Source organism: Canis lupus, chromosome 15, assembly GCF_048164855.1.
Source record: "Canis lupus baileyi chromosome 15, mCanLup2.hap1, whole genome shotgun sequence".
Lineage (NCBI taxonomy): Eukaryota > Metazoa > Chordata > Mammalia > Carnivora > Canidae > Canis > Canis lupus.
This window is the reverse complement of record NC_132852.1, coordinates 43,193,763-43,211,726: the sequence shown is the minus strand read 5'-3', so window position 1 is coordinate 43,211,726 and position 17,964 is coordinate 43,193,763. Positions and strand designations below refer to the sequence as shown.

At 39.4% G+C, this 17,964-nt stretch overlaps 1 protein-coding gene across 4 annotated transcripts in view; it reads left to right on the top strand.

Moving 5' to 3' along the window:
* Positions 1-17,964, top strand: part of RBM33 (RNA binding motif protein 33) — a 145,245-nt gene that overhangs the window by 36,981 nt on the left and 90,300 nt on the right. For 2 of the 4 annotated variants that reach the window (XM_072776844.1, XM_072776841.1), the window contains exons 3-5: positions 3,788-3,836; positions 10,449-10,525; positions 12,659-12,971. In XM_072776844.1, coding sequence (XP_072632945.1) covers positions 3,788-3,836; positions 10,449-10,525; positions 12,659-12,971 — 439 coding nt within the window. Of the gene's footprint in view, positions 1-3,787; positions 3,837-10,448; positions 10,526-10,691; positions 10,759-12,658; positions 12,972-16,647; positions 16,756-17,964 lie in introns of those variants that run through there. The other 2 variants (XM_072776840.1, XM_072776842.1) reach the window with 2 other exon arrangements.

Genomic DNA, 17,964 nt, shown 5'->3' with positions numbered 1-17,964 from the left:
TTTGTATTTTAATCCATTGCAGTTGTTATTTTTATTAATATTTGGACCGTTACAATATCTGTTCAGTGGGAATTTCAGTTGTCAAAAAGTTAGTTGGCTTTCTGCTGTCATGGAATTGGGTTTGGTTGTAATGTGAGGCAAAGCTTCGGTTTTTCTCATCCTCCCTGGCCTGAGTGGCAGCTGTTCCATCTTAATTTACGAACACGTGCCTCCTTTCTTCACTCATTTTCAGTGCATGTTTATATATGGAGGTTCTGTATAATGTATCACAGCCTCTTGCATGTACTCTCTCCCATAATAGAGGGAGAAATTTGAAAATTAAGAAGAGTGAGTCAGAAATTATGATCAGCTCTTACTGCCATGTTGCATTAATGGTATATTTGGAAGAACATGTCATTGTTGAACCAGCGCCTGAAGTTTTTAAGTATTTTTTTTTCTTTTAAAGATTTTATTTATTTATTCATGAGAGACAGAGAGAGAGAGAGAGAGGCAGAGACACAGGCAGAAGGAGAAGCAGGCTCCATGCAGGAAGCCCAACATGGGACTTGATCCCAGGTCTCCAAGGATCCCGCCCTGGACTGAAGGCGGCGCTAAACCGCTGAGCCACCTGGGCTGCCCCATTTTTAAAGTTTTTTTGAGGGATGTGCTCATACTAATCTGTATCCATATGGGTGAAGGACAGCATACTCAAGTTGTAGCTGAAAGTGTTGTGATGACAGGGCTCTTTATAGGAGAGGGTTGGTTAAAGAAGCAGTAAAAGTTGGTCAGTGCCCAGGGCGTAGCAGCAGGCCTGAAGGGGAAGAAGTGTTTTAGAGCCCAGTGGGAGTTGCATTGGTAGCAGCGGATGGGACTGAACCGTGCAGGTATAAGGGAGGGGGCAGTCTCTCCTGCTTGGGAAATGTTCTGTGGGGTCATCCCATGGGCCAGGGCCATCCAGGGGCAAAGGCCAGAGAGCTTGCATGAGTCTTCCCAGAGAAACCTTCTGGAAAACGGAGTTGGCAGAGACCCGAAGAGGATGGCCTGGAGAGGGCAGGCACACTGACATAACGGGCTGAGGGGCAGGGTTTGTTGTCAGTTATACTTGTGATTTTGAAAGGCTGCAGCCAAGTGGCTGACTACAAAATATTTGTTTCCTGAAAATGTCTTTCAGTATACACCTGTGTACTAGTAAAAGCATACTCAACAAGCTGATTGTCTCTAATCTTGGATAAGAAACAGCTGCCAAAGAGGCTGTTCTACTCATGTAGTGATGATTGGTGAGAGCCCGGAGGAGTCTTGCAGTGGATTCCAGGAAGCCTCTTCAGACCGCCCTGTGCTTCTCTCATTTCCTGACCCAGCAGCGGTTGCTGGCCAGGGTGCAGTCTCTTTGAAAGGACTTGATTGGGCTGGTCACTCCCACTAGTTCATTGTTTTTGGTGACAGTTGGTATAGTTTTGGTAATGCTTTATATTTTATAAATTCCTTTCTTCTTATGTACATCTTTTGCAAGGCTCCATCTTGATGATGATAGCAAGGAAGTAAATTTGCTTTCTGTGTGGGATTTGTGCATAGTAGTCAGGATTTGGATCCTGGAGCTAAAGCATCTCTGTTCACCTAAGGATTTTGCCACTTCCTAGCTGAGTGACCTTGAGCCAATTAATTATTTAACAACTCAGGGTCTTTGTTTTCACATTTAAAGAAATGGGGGATGATGTAAATGTCTACATAATGGGATTGTGATATCAGTGAAAAAGCTAATACATGTGAAACAACTTAGAATGGTTCCTGGACATCATATACTGAACGGATACTCATGATGTCTGTTGTGTTCATATAGACCTAGGCCTTCAGTCTCCCATCCTGCTTTCTTATTTCATGCTGTTGTCTTTGTTGGTCATGGAAGCAGCTATTCTCCATATCTGTGCCCTCCTCATTTATAAGTTTTAGTTTTCCTTTCTCTTCTTTGAAAAAATGCTTCTATTTAAGTAAAATAAATCATCAAAGACTGATTTCTTCTTCCGTATATACCCCTTGTTAGCAAAAGGTACAGATGGTTTCTAGATTTTTGCTTGTATATTTACCAGTGCCTTTTTGTATTCTGGTTTTAAGAGTTCTCAGGATCCCATGGGCAGATGGTATTCCCTTTCATTTTCAGTTATTTAGAGTGATGGCATCGCATGGATTTTTGTCTTCAAAGGGGAGAGTGTCTGTTTTGGTCATATAGAATCAATTTTCAAATGGTGTTCCTGTCAGTATTGTGACTAGATCTTTTCTTCCTCATCCATAGAGGATGATTGTAACACTGAAGATGCAGACATTGTAAATGAAAGCTGATTAGGTGATTTGTGGAAATGATGGAAGAAATTACATGTTATTCTCTGATAGTTGTCTTATTCATACATATAGGTCTGTGAAAAGATTTACCCCATGGGTAAGCTCTTGTCCTGGGTCTGTCTGTGCTGTGTGACTTTGGGCCAATTATTTAATCTCTTATTCTTGTTTTATCACAAAATGAAGATAAAGGATTTATATAGGGTAACACGATAACAAAAAGGTGTTCAGTACATGAACGATTTGCTGAGATATTTCTAGTTCTTTAAAGGTGGTACATATAAACAGGCATTTCTGTTATAACTCTGGTGGGCATTCCCATAAAGCCTGGTATCTGTAAAGTAGCACACTACAAGTAAACATGGTTTTTGGATAAAGTAGTGCTCAAAACCTACAGAAACTTGTAACCAGAGTGCTTATAAAAAAGAGTAGCAGCAATAATAAGAATATTGGTGCATTTGCACCTGGAAGCATAGTCTGATTGTTTTCTCCTTCTAGATGTCATCCTTAAGACATCGGGTTCCCCAGAGCTAAGAATATATATTTCAGTGGTAGCCATCTTCATCAACCAAAAAAACAAAAAACAAAACCCCAAAAACCATACAATGGGAAATGTCTTTAGCTTTTTGATCTGGTAAGGGTTTTGAATTTAATTGTGACATAATCTGCTGATCACTTCAGAACATAAACATGCTGACAGAAAAAAATTTCAGACTACTAATAGGACTTAGATGTTACACAAAGGTCACTCTCTTAGTCACAGTGATTTACTTGTATGCTCTTATCATCATTGTTTTTTTCTCTTTTCAGTTTTGCAGTTTGACAAGCGTCAAATGGTCTCTCAGTGGTTTTGATTTTGATTTTCCTAGTTAATGATGTTGGACTATTTCATGATAGGTTTTTCTTTAAAAAAAGAGAAAAAAAAAAAAGGATCCCTGGGTGGCTCAGCAGTTGGAGCGTTCTGCCTTTGGCTCAGGTCGCGATCCCAGAGTCCTGGGATTGAGTCCTACATCTGGTTCCCTGCATGGAGCCTGCTTATCCCTCTATGTCTCTGCCTCTCTCTCAGTGTCTCTCATGAATAAATAAATAAAATCTTTTTTAAAAAATAGGTTTTTCAAGGCAGGAGAAAGCATAGATGTTACCTATTGTAATTTCTTTGTTTACTGATTACTCAACAGGTCCGAAGAGATAAAAGATCTCAATATGAATTGAGATCAGAAGTCTAGTGAGAGCCACCTCCTTTAGCAGAGCCTCCCATACTTAAAAGACCACATGTTCTCTATATATTTGAAAATACATTCTCATTATTAATACATAAAAGGGAAGCATAGCAAATTAATATGTAAAAGGGAAGCATAGCAAATTAAACGGGAAAGTACCCAAACTCTGAAGTCCTGGGTTGATTTCCCAATGATCTGCAGACTTTCCAGTGTTGTAGGAATAATGCAATGGTATGTCTTTTTTTCTTTCTCCCCAGCGAACTTGAAGATGACTTACTTGGAGAAGATTTGCTGTCTGGCAAAAAGGTAAGAAATTGAGGTCTTCTGAAACCAGCCTCCAGCTGTTTAATTGCACTGAACATACAGGAATGAATCTCATGAATGGGATGTGGTATTGGAAGGTTGGGTGCAGAATGTTTTGTGGATTGAATGATCTTTTGAATGCATAGAGCACTGACTGTTTAGTTTGTTAGTAAGTTTTCCAGTAACTTACACCTCAAGTGATTGGTCCTTTGATGCAAATATTTTAGTTCTTACTCAGTTCAGCAAGTGTTGAGTTTGTGAAAGCAGCAATATAAAACGACCACTTGCTCACGAGAAAACTAACATTTGGAGGCTAATATTTTGCATTCCCTTTTTGAAAGTCCAGAGCTCAAAGATAGCTGTACTCAAATGTAACACACGTTCAGATACATGAGAATAAAAGTCTAAAACCGAATACAGGTTTCTCTGTAGTTAACTCGAAAATGTATGAAAATGTATCTATATATCGTGTGTGTATATATGTTTATGTTACTCTACCAATAACATAAAATATACGTTAAAAATAGAAATACATATCCAAAGATTAAAGTGAAATACTGAATTTTTTATTAACTGTTTAAAAAAACTTGTTCTTACTAAATATTAAGGTAGTTTTTTTATACTTAGTTTTTAAAGTCTTAGGATTGTGCTGGTTCCTTACTGTCCACAGTAGTTATACATAAGCCTGTTTATTATACTTTAGGTGGTAAGGTCATGTCATTTGTCAGATTTATCAGATCTGATTATATTTTCCTTTTAATCTCCTAGTATAGCTGATGAAGATCTTGTGCTAGGTGAAGTTTCAGTGCTGCCATTTTCTTGTTACTATGTTGCATTATTAGTTTTTCGCTAAAACATGAGTTTATTGTAGGATTCTTTTGAAGCCACTTTCCTTTCTTTGTCCTGTTTGCTTCCTGCATCACTGGCCCTCAGGTTGCCTGGCTTCAGCCTGCCTGTCTTTCCTCCTTTAAGTGACTTTTGTCACCCTTAACTCTCAGTAAGAATTAGTTACCTGTAAATCCACTTGATCTCATGTAAGTAAATGGGGAAATATCAAAATATTGAAAGTGAAACCCTTGAGATGGTCCCTCAGTCCGTCCTTGTTTGAGGGGCTCATGCTCTGGCCTCAGGGTGCTCTGCACTTGTCCTGTGATTCAGGGTGCCAGGGCTAGTCCTTCCTATGTCACGGTCACGGAGGAAAGTGAGACTGTTTCTCTTTGTGACTCAGTGAAAATGACCTTGCACATCCTTGAAGTACTCTCACTTGGGAGTCCTCTACTCTAATGTAAACATGTTTTTTCCTTTGTAATTATTTAAGATATTTCAGTGAAGTATTTTACTTCAATCAGATGTTAAAATGTTTAGATGTAGTAAGATACTTTTTATGTAAGTTGGATTTCTATCCTTAGGCAAGCCTGGGGCAGGATAGTTTGTCCCATGTTTCTTTCTTTTTTTTCCTCTTTTAAGATTTTATTTCTTTATAGACACACACACACAGAGAGAAAAAGAGAGAGAGAGAGAGAGAGAGAGAGAGGCAGAGACACAGGCAGAGGGAGAAGCAGGCTCCATGCAGGGAGCCTGACGTGGGACTCGATCCCTTCAGGATCACGCCCTGGACTGAAGGCAGCGCTAAACCGCTGAGCCACCTGGGCTGTCCTGCCCCATTTCTATCAGGATGTCCCTCCAGCCCTAGTTAATTCTTTTGGTGTACATTTGTTCCCATCTTGTGAGAGCTTTGGTCAGATCTATCAGTAAAGATGGAAAAGCACAGTTTGGTTTGGATAGTAATGCTGACTCTTCTGAGGAAGTAGCCTCACTATTTCTTAATAGACTCATTGATTGCTGTGCCTTAGCCTCCATTCCTGTGGAATAGGAGTGCATGAGGGCGGCACCCTGCTGCTTCTCTTCTGCTGCCTTCTCTTGGGGGTGGGGCCCTCACCCACTTTGGCTGGTTGGGAAACTTGTTTGATTGGGAACAGTATATGTACTCGTCTCTCCTTTCCAGCGCTGTATGTTGTGGGAATCAAAGGGGCCAAATGTATCAAAAAAGAAAAATATTAAAAAAAGTAGATATAAACCCTCATGACTGACGTTTTGCCATAATTCTTAAATTCTTTTTTTTCATATATTTTAAAGTTAACTTACTATATATAAAAACACTTTTTTTAAATTTAGAGTTCTATTATTGTCATTTTTCCCTTGTCATGCATGAAATGTTTAAGGTATTTTATAATACCTAATATTATTAGGTATACTAGGCTACGTAATATTTCAGTTTGTGTATATTATAGTATACCTAGCCATTCCTACATTCACTGAGGTTATATCTAGCTCATTGCTATGACTTTTTACTTTTTTGCTATAACTCTTATTTTTTGATTAAAAAAAATTTTTTTTAAAGAGAGCTCCATGCTGGGCATGGAGCCCGACATAGGACTTGAACTCACGACCCCGAGATCAGGAGTCGGACACTTAACCCATGGAGCCACTCAGGCACCCGTGCTATGACTTCGTTAAAAGAACTTTTTATGGAAAGTGTTAAGCATATATAAAAGAAATGAGCAATGTGACCCTCCCCCTCATCACTGTCACTGCTTCAGCAGCTTTCACTTAGAGGCAGTTTTGCCTTATCTTTGCCCACTTGCTCCCTTTCCTGAATTATTTTGAAGTGAATCTCAGACATTATAATGATGTTTTAATGTACAAATGTTATGCTTTTGAAATTCTTTTCTTGGCAGATTTCCATAAAGGAGAATTTCTGGCTAAGGGCATAAACTTTTAAGACTCTTGTCTCTGTTGCCTACTTGCTTCCCAGCAATGAGTTGAGCAGCAGGTGTGTGAACATGTCTTCACCTTTCCAGTCCCCCAGGCGTGGTATCACTTCTCTTTTAAAATCTTTCTCAGTGAGGTAGACAGAAAATGATTTGTAGTTAGTTTACTTTGTGTTTATTTGATTTCTAACGGGATTGGATGTTTTGTCGGGTATTTATTAGTGAATTTATTGTTACAGGTACATTTGGCCTGCCCACTGTCTTTCCTCCACTTGAGTCCCCATGAAATATACAGAGATGTAGCTTTGTCTGGAGAGAGGCTCCTAGGCCAGTGGGCCAGAGGGCCGCTCAGCCTCTTACTGAGTAGAGTGACTACATCCCCCCAACTGGGCAAATCGGGAACAAGTTCATCGGTGTTCAGAAGGGAGGTTGTTAGGGTGAAATCTTCAATGTAGGTTACAACTGAGAGGTTGCAAACTCAAGATGAGAAGCTGACATGGCCTAGCCAGAGCTTTGAGAGATGGGGGAGCCTGTCAGCAAGCGACCCCCTCGTCAGTTGATCTGTCTTTCTTACTTTGCCGCAACTGGTGACAGGCACGTGCTCTGTGATACACTAGACCTTCCACCCTCTGGGGAGCCCCGGAGAAGCATTCTTTTTCTTTTATACTGTCTCTCCCCCCAGGAGGGGCATGACTGATCTGTCTGGTAAGGTTGGGAAAAGGGATTTTGCTGGCATTCTGGCCGCTTTCTCTCACTCTGGGGATGTGTTTGCCCTACCTCCCTGCAGACCACCCCAACAGAGTCCTAGCTAATAACTCTGCCTTTGCCTCAGAAATGGTTCACTTCCATTCTTGGGGATGTGCTTGAAAATCAGTTTTTGCCTCAAAGATAGAGTCTAGCTCTCCATGTCTGCTTGATTGGTGAAGTGGGGATTTTGGTCAGTTGCCTGGTAGGTATATTACTCATCACTTTCAGAATCCATATGGGAAGTTGAATCCTCAGAATCCAGATGTAAGATCTGATTACCACCAGGGCCTACCACAGCATACATTCCTGTTTGGTGAATTATTTATTGGTTCACTGATTTTTTTTTACAAGCATGTAAAAGTTTAACTAAAAAAGCAGCCTCTTAATGAAGTTTGGTTTTCATTGAATTGTAAATTTTTTTTTAAAAGATTTTATTTATTTATTCATGAGAGACAGAGAGAGAGAGAGAGAGAAAGAGAGAGAGGTAGAGACACAGGCAGAGGGAGAAGCAGGCTCCATGCAGGGAGCCCGACGTGGGACTCGATCCCAGGTCTCCAGGATCAGGCCCTGGGCCGAAGGCAGGTGCTAAACCACTGAGCCACCCAGGGGATCCCCTGAATTGTTAATTTTTATTTATTTTTCAAAATATTTAAATTCAATTTGCCAACATATAGCACTCAGAATTGTTAGTTTTTAAAGATTTCCCATGGTTTTATTTATTTATTCTATTTATTGGGCAGCTAAATTTAGGCAGGCCTGGCACATCTCTTTTAGCGGAGGACAGATTATGTGGGCTACTACTACTTTATTTTGGCTCTGTTAAGCAGTCTGTTTCTTTTTCATACAGATCCATTCTCCTTCCAAGTAAACTACATGGTCTATGTTGTTATTTTATGTTACTTTATGTAATTTATTTTATTTTTTATTTTTATTTTATTTTTTTGAGTAGGCTCCACACTGAGTCCAGTGTGGGGCTCAAACTTACAACCCTGAGATCAAGACCTGAGCTGTTGGATGCTTAACTGATTGAGCCATCCAGGCACCCTGTGTTATTTTATTTTTTTTATAATGTCAGCCATTAAGTCCCTTGAGATCCATAAGAACTAATAGGTTTCATATTTTTTGGCTTATATCAAAAGTACTATAAATGAAGAATGTGTAGATAAGTTTGAGAAGCCTATTTTTATAAGCTATAAAATGCCAGGAAAGATTGCTTGTTTGTTTGTTTCCTCTTTAAGAAGAAAGTCAAGTCTTTCTCTTTTCCTTTTTCTTTCTTTACTTTCTTGCCTAATTGTGTGTTCAAGGGACATCTTTTAGAGAAGTGGTAATTTATATATACCCTGAAAGTAATTTGAATAGAGGAGTAAAGTGTGAAGGACCCTCCTGTATAAGTATACGATGCTGGTGGTATATTTAACTCAACAAAACCTGGGACTGTAGAAAGTTGAGCAGTTGACAAAATCACTAGGCTTCCTCTTTGTAGCTACTGGTGTGATGAATGCACAGGCCTGTCAAGAGCAGTCATGTCTATTTTCTGTGTCATCTCTATTAATAAAGTTTTCTTTATTTTTTAAAAAGATTTTATTTATTTATTTGGTAGCACAAGCAGGGCGAGTGGCAGGGAGAGGGAGAAGCAGACCCCCTGCTGAGCAGGGTACCCCAATGTGGGGCTCCATCTCAGGACCATGACCTGAGCTGAAGGCAAACACTTAACTGACTGAGCCTCCCAAGCGCCCCCTAAAGTTTTATTTTAGTCTCTTACCATTTTAATTTGGCAATGCAGTTATCTAAAATCTGCTTCTCTTTTTTTTAAAGATTTTATATATTTCAGAGACAGAGCATGAGTGGGTTGGGGGGAGGGGCAGAGGAAGAGGTAGAAGCTGGCTGCCTTCTGAGCATGGATCCTGGCTGGTATCGTGACCCAAGCAAAGGCACTTAACTGACTTAGCCACCCAGACACCCCTAAAATCTGCTATTTTCTAAAATTCTCCTTTTTTTTTTGCTTTAAAAAGTCTTCAGATTTTGGATACTACTGTTAAATTTAGTCAAATCTTTTTTTCTAGGGGCACCTGGGTGGCTCAGTGGTTGAGCGCCTGCCTTTGGCTCAGGTGCTAATCCCAGGATCCTGGGATCGAGTCCCATATCAGGCTCCCTATGGGGAGCCTGCTTCTCCCTCTCCTATGTCTCTGCCTCGCTATCTGTGTCTTTCATGAGTAAATAAATAAAATCTTGAAACAAATGTTTTTTTTTTTTAAGTTTTTATTGTAATTCCCATTAGTTAAAATACAGTGTAATGTTAGTTTCAGGTGTACAGTAAAGTGATTCATTACTTCTATACATCACCCAGGGCTCATCACAAGAAGTGCCCTCCTTCATCCCCATCACCCATCTCCCCCATCCCCCACCCTCTCCCCTCTGTTAAGCGTCAGTTTGTTCTCTAGAGTGAAGCGTCTGTTTCTTGATTTGTCTCTCTCTTTTTTTTTTTTGTTCTGATTTTTAAATTCCACATAGAGAAATCAACTTTAGTCAAATCTTAAGGATACCATTCTTTCTTGTGTTTGATAGGGAAAAAAATATTTATAGATGCTGCTAAAGAACTCTTCTTTTTGGGATCCCTGGGTGGCGCAGCGATTTGGCGCCTGCCTTTGGCCCAGGGCGCGATCCTGGAGACCCAGGATCGAATCCCACGTCGGGCTCCCGGTGCATGGAGCCTGCTTCTCCCTCTGCCTATGTCTCTGCCTCTCTCTCTCTCTCTCTCTCTCTCTCTCTCTCTCTCTGTGACTATCATAAATAAATAAAAATTAAAAAAAAAACTCTTTTTGTTAAATTTAGAATAAATGTGATCATTAAGCTTGTTGCTTCTATACTTGATTTTGCATCTGAAAATTTGAGGTAGCAATTATGTCGTGGAATTTCTCAGTTGTCAACTGGTCATATCAAAGTGAGATAACTTAAAAAAAAAAGTGAGATAACTTACTGAATGGCATATGCTTTAATAACAAGGTTAGAAATAATGCAGTCAACGTAATTTTGCACATTTGTAACAAGTCTTTTTGTGGAAGTGGCATGCATTAATTAAATTTCTTATTTTAATTAGAATCAGTCGGATTTGTCAGATGAAGAGCTGAATGATGATCTTTTACAGAGTGATAATGAGGATGAAGAAAATTTCAGGTATTCATTATTAGCTCATTAAAAATTTTCTTTAAATTGTTAGTAACTGTAATTTATAAATATAATGGAATATAATTGTTAATGTGATATACTTTAACATGATTTTATTTTAAACAGGATATTAATATAACACATGAGAGCCATATATATATTTTTCTATAAATAGGTATTGGTCTTGCATTTGATGACCTCTATAAGTTCTATTGAGTGCAGGTTATGAAAACTCAGTAAAGGTATGTACTGCTCTTTTAAAGAATTCCTTTATTAGATGGGGGCAATGGACTTAGGCTCTTAATACTGCTGGCTGCAGTTTGATGTTGCTGCTTTTGTTTTTATTTGAGGCCATTTTTATTTATATGTAATCTTTGACTGAATTGCCATTTTGGAAATTCCTTTGGACTGTATTTTTATTTTTTAAAGATTTTATTTGAGAGAGAGTGAACATGAGTGGGGGTGGGGTGGGGTAGGGGGATGGAGAGGCAGAGTGAGTAGCAGACTCCTTGCTGAGTAGGGAGATCAAGACCTAAGCCGAAGGCAGATGCTTATCTAGCTGAGTTACCCAAGGGCCCCTGGACTGTACTTTAGACTCTAGTTGACAATCTGAATGTAATTGTTTTAGTGAATATAGTTACTTTATTCTTTGTCAGCTGTTTTAACAAAATATTATGAACTAGGTAGTTCATAAACAACAGAAATTTATTTCTAACAGTAGGGGCTAGAAAGTCCAAGGTTAAGGAACCAGCATGCTGACTTTCTGCTTTCTAGTTCATAGATGGAGCCTTCTTGATACGTCATAGGGTCAAAGGGTGAGGGAGCTCTCTGAGCTCTTTGTAAAGGCATTAATCCCATCATGGGGTCCACCCTCATGACCTAATCATATCCCAAAGGCTGCACCTCTAGGCACCATCATACTGGTTGTCAGGATTCAACAGATGAGTTTTGGGGGGACACAAATATCCAGTCCACAGCAGTCATTAGTGCCTGCTTGTTGTTGATATAATAAGCTCCATTATAAGAAGAGGAAGAAGTATTTAGTATACTCTTGTAGGGGAGTAATTTTTTCAGTTTTATGAAGGAAACCTTTGTGGTGAAAATTTAAAGAGACATCTCTTGGTTATAAATGAAGTTAATAAATATATGCTGTTTATTATTGAACTATAGATTTATAACAGGTTTTCTAACTTAAAGTAATCTTTATGGATAGAAATAGTTTTAAGTTAGTTGATTCTACCAGTTATTTGAGTTTCCAGGTTCTATTGTGTGACATCATTATTAAATTTTGTTTGGTCTTTTGCGTTCAGTTAGCCCTCAAAATATGGCAGTTTGGAATTTTTAGTCAGGTAATACCTTTGGGTCTGTGTGGTGTACTCAAGTTTCTTGTTAGGGTTAGATACATAATTAGTACTGTGCACTTAGGATTTTCTGCAAAATCTTGCGCTGTAGGTGTTGCTTTCTTGCGCTTACTGTTTGGCATGTCACTGTTGTGTGATTCATTGAGTGGAATATGATTTTTTTTTGTGGTTTTAAAACCGTCTCTGGTATTTTACTCAGAAATTATAAACTAAGTTTTTTGAAAATTGGTGGTTAGTACAAATTTTATTTATTCGAGCATTGAAGTGTATTTTCACACAACTTTTTTAATATTTTGATTTTTAAAAATAGTTTATAATTTGTGTCATAGATGTAAAAAGAATAAATTGTTCTAAAATTCCATCTGTGATTTTCTGTTTATAAAGTAATAGTCCTGTTTTTACTTTGGAATCTTGGAAAACAGATACCATCCTTTTCATTCTGGAAGTTAGAGTGAAATACAGTCTTGCTTGTTTTCAGACTTGGCGTTTTGCCAGACTTGTGTCCCCATCTGGTTGATCTGCTTCTTTTGGGTAAATAACCTGCAGCTGACGATGGTGTGGGTGGGTGCTGCCTACAATAGGGGTGTGTGGTGCAGGCTCAGGATGGCACACTGAGCTCTCATTTTCAGGCACAGGTGGAGGAGTAATGTGCATTTATCAGTCATTAGAGCAACTTTTCACCAGTCATGGTTTACATCTTCGTAGCAGTTATTTAGGTAGCGATTTAATTTTGAACTTTACTCTCTAATTGGGCACCTTTCTTTGTGTTTTTATTCTCTAGTTCTCAGGGTGTCACGATTAGTTTAAATACTACATCTGGCATGGTCACATCATTTGAACTCTCTGACAACACTAATGACCAATCTGGAGAACAGGAATCTGAGTATGAACAAGGAGAGGATGAACTTGTTTATCACAAGTCCGATGGATCTGAATTATATGCTCACGAGTACCCAGAAGAAGGACAGTATGAAGGCCATGATGCTGAGCTGACGGAAGACCACATGGAGTATGTGGAAGAGCCAGAGGAGGAGCAGTTGTACAATGATGAAGTGTTAGACATCGAGATCAATGAGCCTTTAGATGAATTCACAGTGAGTCTTTTTCCTTTGTATGGCCAAAGATAACATGGCTGCCTGGGCATAGGTTTCTAGACTGATTTGAAATCTATTTACCTCCCTCGGGAAGAAGGGAAATTAGACCTTATTATCACTGTCTGCCAGTTTCTTTATCTGAGCTATGACAAAGTTTGTGTTGACAGCTTGTTTGGCTGGAGGTAATGCCCCTTTGTCATTCGGGAAGGCTGCACAGAATTGTGACCTTGAGGATTGCACCTAAGGAAGAAAACAGCTTTGTGTGGTGGAGATACACTGTCAATTGTTAGAAGTACTTAATGCAGAGCTTTTATCCGGGCTTTAGACAAGATCTGATAAAGTCCTTCCAAGGTGAAAAGATTATTGACCTGCTAAAGACATCTTTAAGGTGCTAATATTCTAGAGTGATTGATGTCCTGTTCATTCATCCTGTTTTGTAACTGAGAACTGTCTAAACATGAATAAAGAGATTGGAGGTTCGTTTGGAAATGTCACACATAATTTGTTATCTGTAATCAGGAAACAAAGATTGTGCTGATTTCTGTTTCAGAAAGATGATTTTGATAGGTAGCTTTTTAAAAAAGTTGAACGGTCAAGAAAGCAAAAGGTACTAGTGAAAGATTACTCATCTATCTTAATGATTCGTCATTAAAGGACACTTGTTTTTTAAAAAAGCACTTAATGAAATTTGTGTGGGGAGGACATGATGTTTCGTGTTTTCATGGTACTGCACATCCACTGAGATAGAGCCTCAGCAGGGCTGTGGGGATGGGGTGGAGGCACGCAGAGTTAGGGGTAAGAGCTTTGCGTTTAATCTCTTAATATTTTTATTCAGAGAAAGCTTGCTTTTGAGAAAAAATTTTGAAATCTGAATTTTTGGTCATTGGTCATACATATATATAAATAGAGATTGTTTATGTGAACCCTTGGAATACTTAGTTCTAATCCTAATTGTGTTTATTTATCTCAGTAATGTTATTTTTAAGATTTGATTTGTTCTGAATGCTTTCTCTTTAGTAGATACAGTAATGAAAAAATGTTTGTATTTTTGGTAGAGACATGTAAAAGGCATCATGGCTTGTTCTTTCCATAACGGTAATAGTTTGTTTTGGTAATAAATCCATCATTGGTGTGGACAAGTGCTCTATGGTTTACTGGTGTGTTTGTATACTCTCTGAAAGAGGGATACTATAAATTTAAAATGATCCTTAAATATCTTTTAAGGATCTTTTAAAACAAGATCTTTTAAAAATGTGCCTAGTTATCCTCTGTTTAAAGCATTTTATTATTTCTCCTGTTCATCAGTAAGACAAGATGATTGGTTAATCATATGTGGGTCCTTTTTTCCCTTGTAAATTCAGCAGTTCAGCACATCTTTACTGATGTCCAGGCTATAATAGGAGATATGAGGCATGGCCCCTGCCTTCTGTGAACTTAGAATTTGGTGGAACAGATAGATCAGTGTGGAAAGTGCTTGCTTTAACAGCACCAGTGTGCCGCATAGGAGGTGTTTTTCACTGTGGCATTCTGGCAGAGGTGGTTGTAAAGAGAATTCTCATAAGTCAGGACTTTCCCCTCTCTTGTGTTCCATTGTCAAACTAGAGGTTACATTTAGGCCCCCGGTTGTATAAAATCCAGCTTAGTTATCTGATGTCCTGTGGTCTTAGGTTCCAGTATCAAAATGAAAACAGTGTGGCAGTTTGGTATACTTACAGTTCTTTTCCACATCAAAATGAATTGTATTTTTTAGAGTAGGGGAAAAAAAACAGTTTTGCTTAGAATTTCTGAAAGCATCGTTATCTTTTCACAGGGAGCTGTAAATTTGAAAGGTGAGGCAAAATAGTTGAGTGTCCCATGAGCCGTGTCAGCTCACCTCAGCACATTTAGCTTCATAGCCATGGTCGCTCTTTTCTCTCTACCGTTTCTTTCGGATTGTTGGTTTCTTCATAGTTACCACGGTGCTGGAGTGTGCCATTACCTTTTCTTTGGATGGAGGAGAGAGATGGCCTTAAACTGTGGCGCCCTGCTCCAGCTCTGTAGCAGGCTGCCCCTGGTGCATAGTGAGGGGATTGTTCGTGAGTAGATGAACGAGCACATGACTAGATTGTGTGCCTTTGTGTCCCCGTGGCATTTCAGTTTATCAGATGACTTATTTCACCGTGGTTCATGCCCTAGTTAGGAACCATTAACTTGTCCTCTCAAGGTAGAATCGAACTTGACATGCTGAGCATGAGCACGGTCTGTCTGTTTGGGCTCACTCATGGAGGGAGTTTGTGTATATCTGGGAGTACAGTCATAAAGCCACAGAATTTTACAATTGGAAGGGATGCTTCTACATATGAAGAAGCTAGGTCCACATTTAAATGTTGGTAATAGAATTCCAGGGTTCTTTCCTGTCATACTCAAAAACAAGTTCCCTTGGGTTTTGTGACTCTTATTCTTGAGAGTGAATTGGGATATGATTTAAAAACTTACATTCTTGTATTAAGAGAAGATTATCGTTTATTATTCAACAAAACAGGAGGAAATTGTTGAGTAATTTATACTTTTAAGCACAGTCTTTTTAGGGCCTTTGAAATTACCAAAAATTGAGATTTCATAAAACATTGTGCTGTAAAAACAACTTCAGATTGATAATTTAAATGAAGGGTAGCAGATTTTTGTTTCCTGGGGAGGATCCAGTCATAGACTATTCTCCATTGTATATTAGCTGTAGATTTTGATTAGCATCATCTGGCCTTATTTGAAATCTGACAGTTCTGCTGTCAGTGAATCCTGGGTAGTGATAGTTTCTCTTTGATGGGATCGTTTCTTCTGGAGAGTGAGATGCAGTGTGTTCAGGTAGCCCTGAGAGAAATTTGTGGGACCTAAGATGGTTTGTTGCCTTGAATACAGCTGGTTTCTTTGGGGGTTGTAGGTTCGGCTCCTTGTGTACCTCACAGCAGCTTGCTCACATTCTGCATGCTCACTCTTGGCTGCTTACCTTGTAACCATGCACTCTTTATTTCAGCCAGTGACCAGGTATGCTGGCAAGTTCAGCTCCCCTGTGTAGGATCAGATGTTCTTGTGACTTGATAGTAGTACCTGTAGGAACCCTTCCTTCTCTGGAAATGGTCTCTAGCCAGGTTGTCTGCTTCCTTCCATACACCCTTCAAGGGATGCCTGCCTGCTGATGTGCCCATTACATTTCATACAAACCTAGGACCACCCCTCTAATTCTAGGGATGGGCCGATGGAGAAGCAGATACTTACATGATTTTTAATAAAGCTCCTGTGTTGAATTGAATGGCTTATACTTTTGCCTTTTCTTGCCATAAAAGTGGTGCATGTTGGGCATGATTTTGGCCCTTTACTGCTGCTGAGCTGCACTGTGCAAGCACATGCACATCCTTTTGAAGATTGCCTTTCCTTGGTGCTGATTGTAAGAAGAGCTGTTTATCAGGGCGCTTGGGGTCTGAAGCAGAGCTGTGTCACTAACTTTGGTGATGGGGGTCAGCGCACTGCACTCCGTTCTCATTAACACAGGGGAGGCTGCATTTGATTCTCATGCTTGGTGCTTTCTGCCTAGTCGGGTACTTGCCATAGTAAAATTTGCTAAAGTAATGAAGCATGAGTCATGAAGATGAAAACCCAAAGCTTTATGAGGAAGACTTACTTTCTCTTTAATGGCTGTTAGGATGAAGAATACTTGCAGGCTTGTGGGCAGCAAGGGCTGCAAGAGCAGGAAGACTGTGTTGCTGAAGGTGAATTAGATGACCTCCAGGTTGCTCCTGAAACTGAAGAGGTATTTGTTCATCTTTTAAAAAGAGTCCAAAATTTTAGTGGTTTTTTTTCCCTCCAGATTTAAAATGACCTTTTTTTTTTTTTTTTAAAGCATTAGTGAAAGTTGATACATCTCTTCTTTGAACTATGTGTGCAGTAAGAAGCCTGAGCTTTCTAGAGTCTTTGGGCAGTGAGTTCTGGTGAACTGTGATTTCCACAAAGCTGTTTGCCCTTTCCGTGTTAGATATTTTCAGTGTTTTATGTGGGCGTGGGTAGAAATCTTTAAAAAATGTGATGTATGTGTTGTGTTTGAAAGGAGTGCTGTGATCATTTTAAATTAGTTACCATTCATTAGTTATGACCATTATTGAAAAAATACTTCCAGTATCCCTGTATTTAGGCTGTTTTAGGTTTTGAAGAAACAAAGATGTTTTAGAAGCTTGGTTCCTGTACTCAGGGAATGCTCAACTTAATACAGGGGAGGGAAGACATGTGGGCAAATCCCGTGTGATGTAAATAAACTAGAAGATGTGAAGTTTGCCAGCAAAGGCTCAGATCCCTGCTTTCAGGAGTTCATGGAGGGTCCCTCTGGTTGGGAGCATGTCTTGGAGTGCTTTGGGGAAAGTGGGTGGGGAGGCACCCGTGCTTTGTGGAACAGGTAACAACCTGTGGGCTAGGTCTGAAAACAGATGTCCTTTGGATGAATAAAGGTGGTACGAGGTGTAGGGCTTAATAGATTCAGTTTTCCAACCTTAGGACTTGTCTGGTGAGCCAAGCAGATAAACCATTAAATTGTTCTATAGCCTTAGGATTGGTTGATCTAAAAACTTGTTTTCCTTATTAATGTTTTTTTTTCTCAGTTATTTTCCATAATAATCCCCCTCCCTTTTTTCAAAAGATCATGAAAAGTAGTATTTTACTGGCTTAGGTTATCTACTCCAGGCCTTACACCAGTGCTTTAGGAATGCAGCATACAGAATGTTTTATTTCCCCTTTTTCCTCAGTATGGTGCTGTGATGGAGTGTGTGATCCTGTGTGCCGTGGGCAGACCCTTCCCAGGATGTAGCAGCCTCTCTCCTCCCTAACAGGCTGAAGCAGATTTGTCTTTTTGTGATATCTCTTGCTATTTGAAATAATTTGACACTTAGAGAAAAGATAGAAGTATATAGTATGGGGAACTCCTTACCCAGGTTCTCCAGTTATAGAAGGAACCAGGACCAAGTACCAAGAC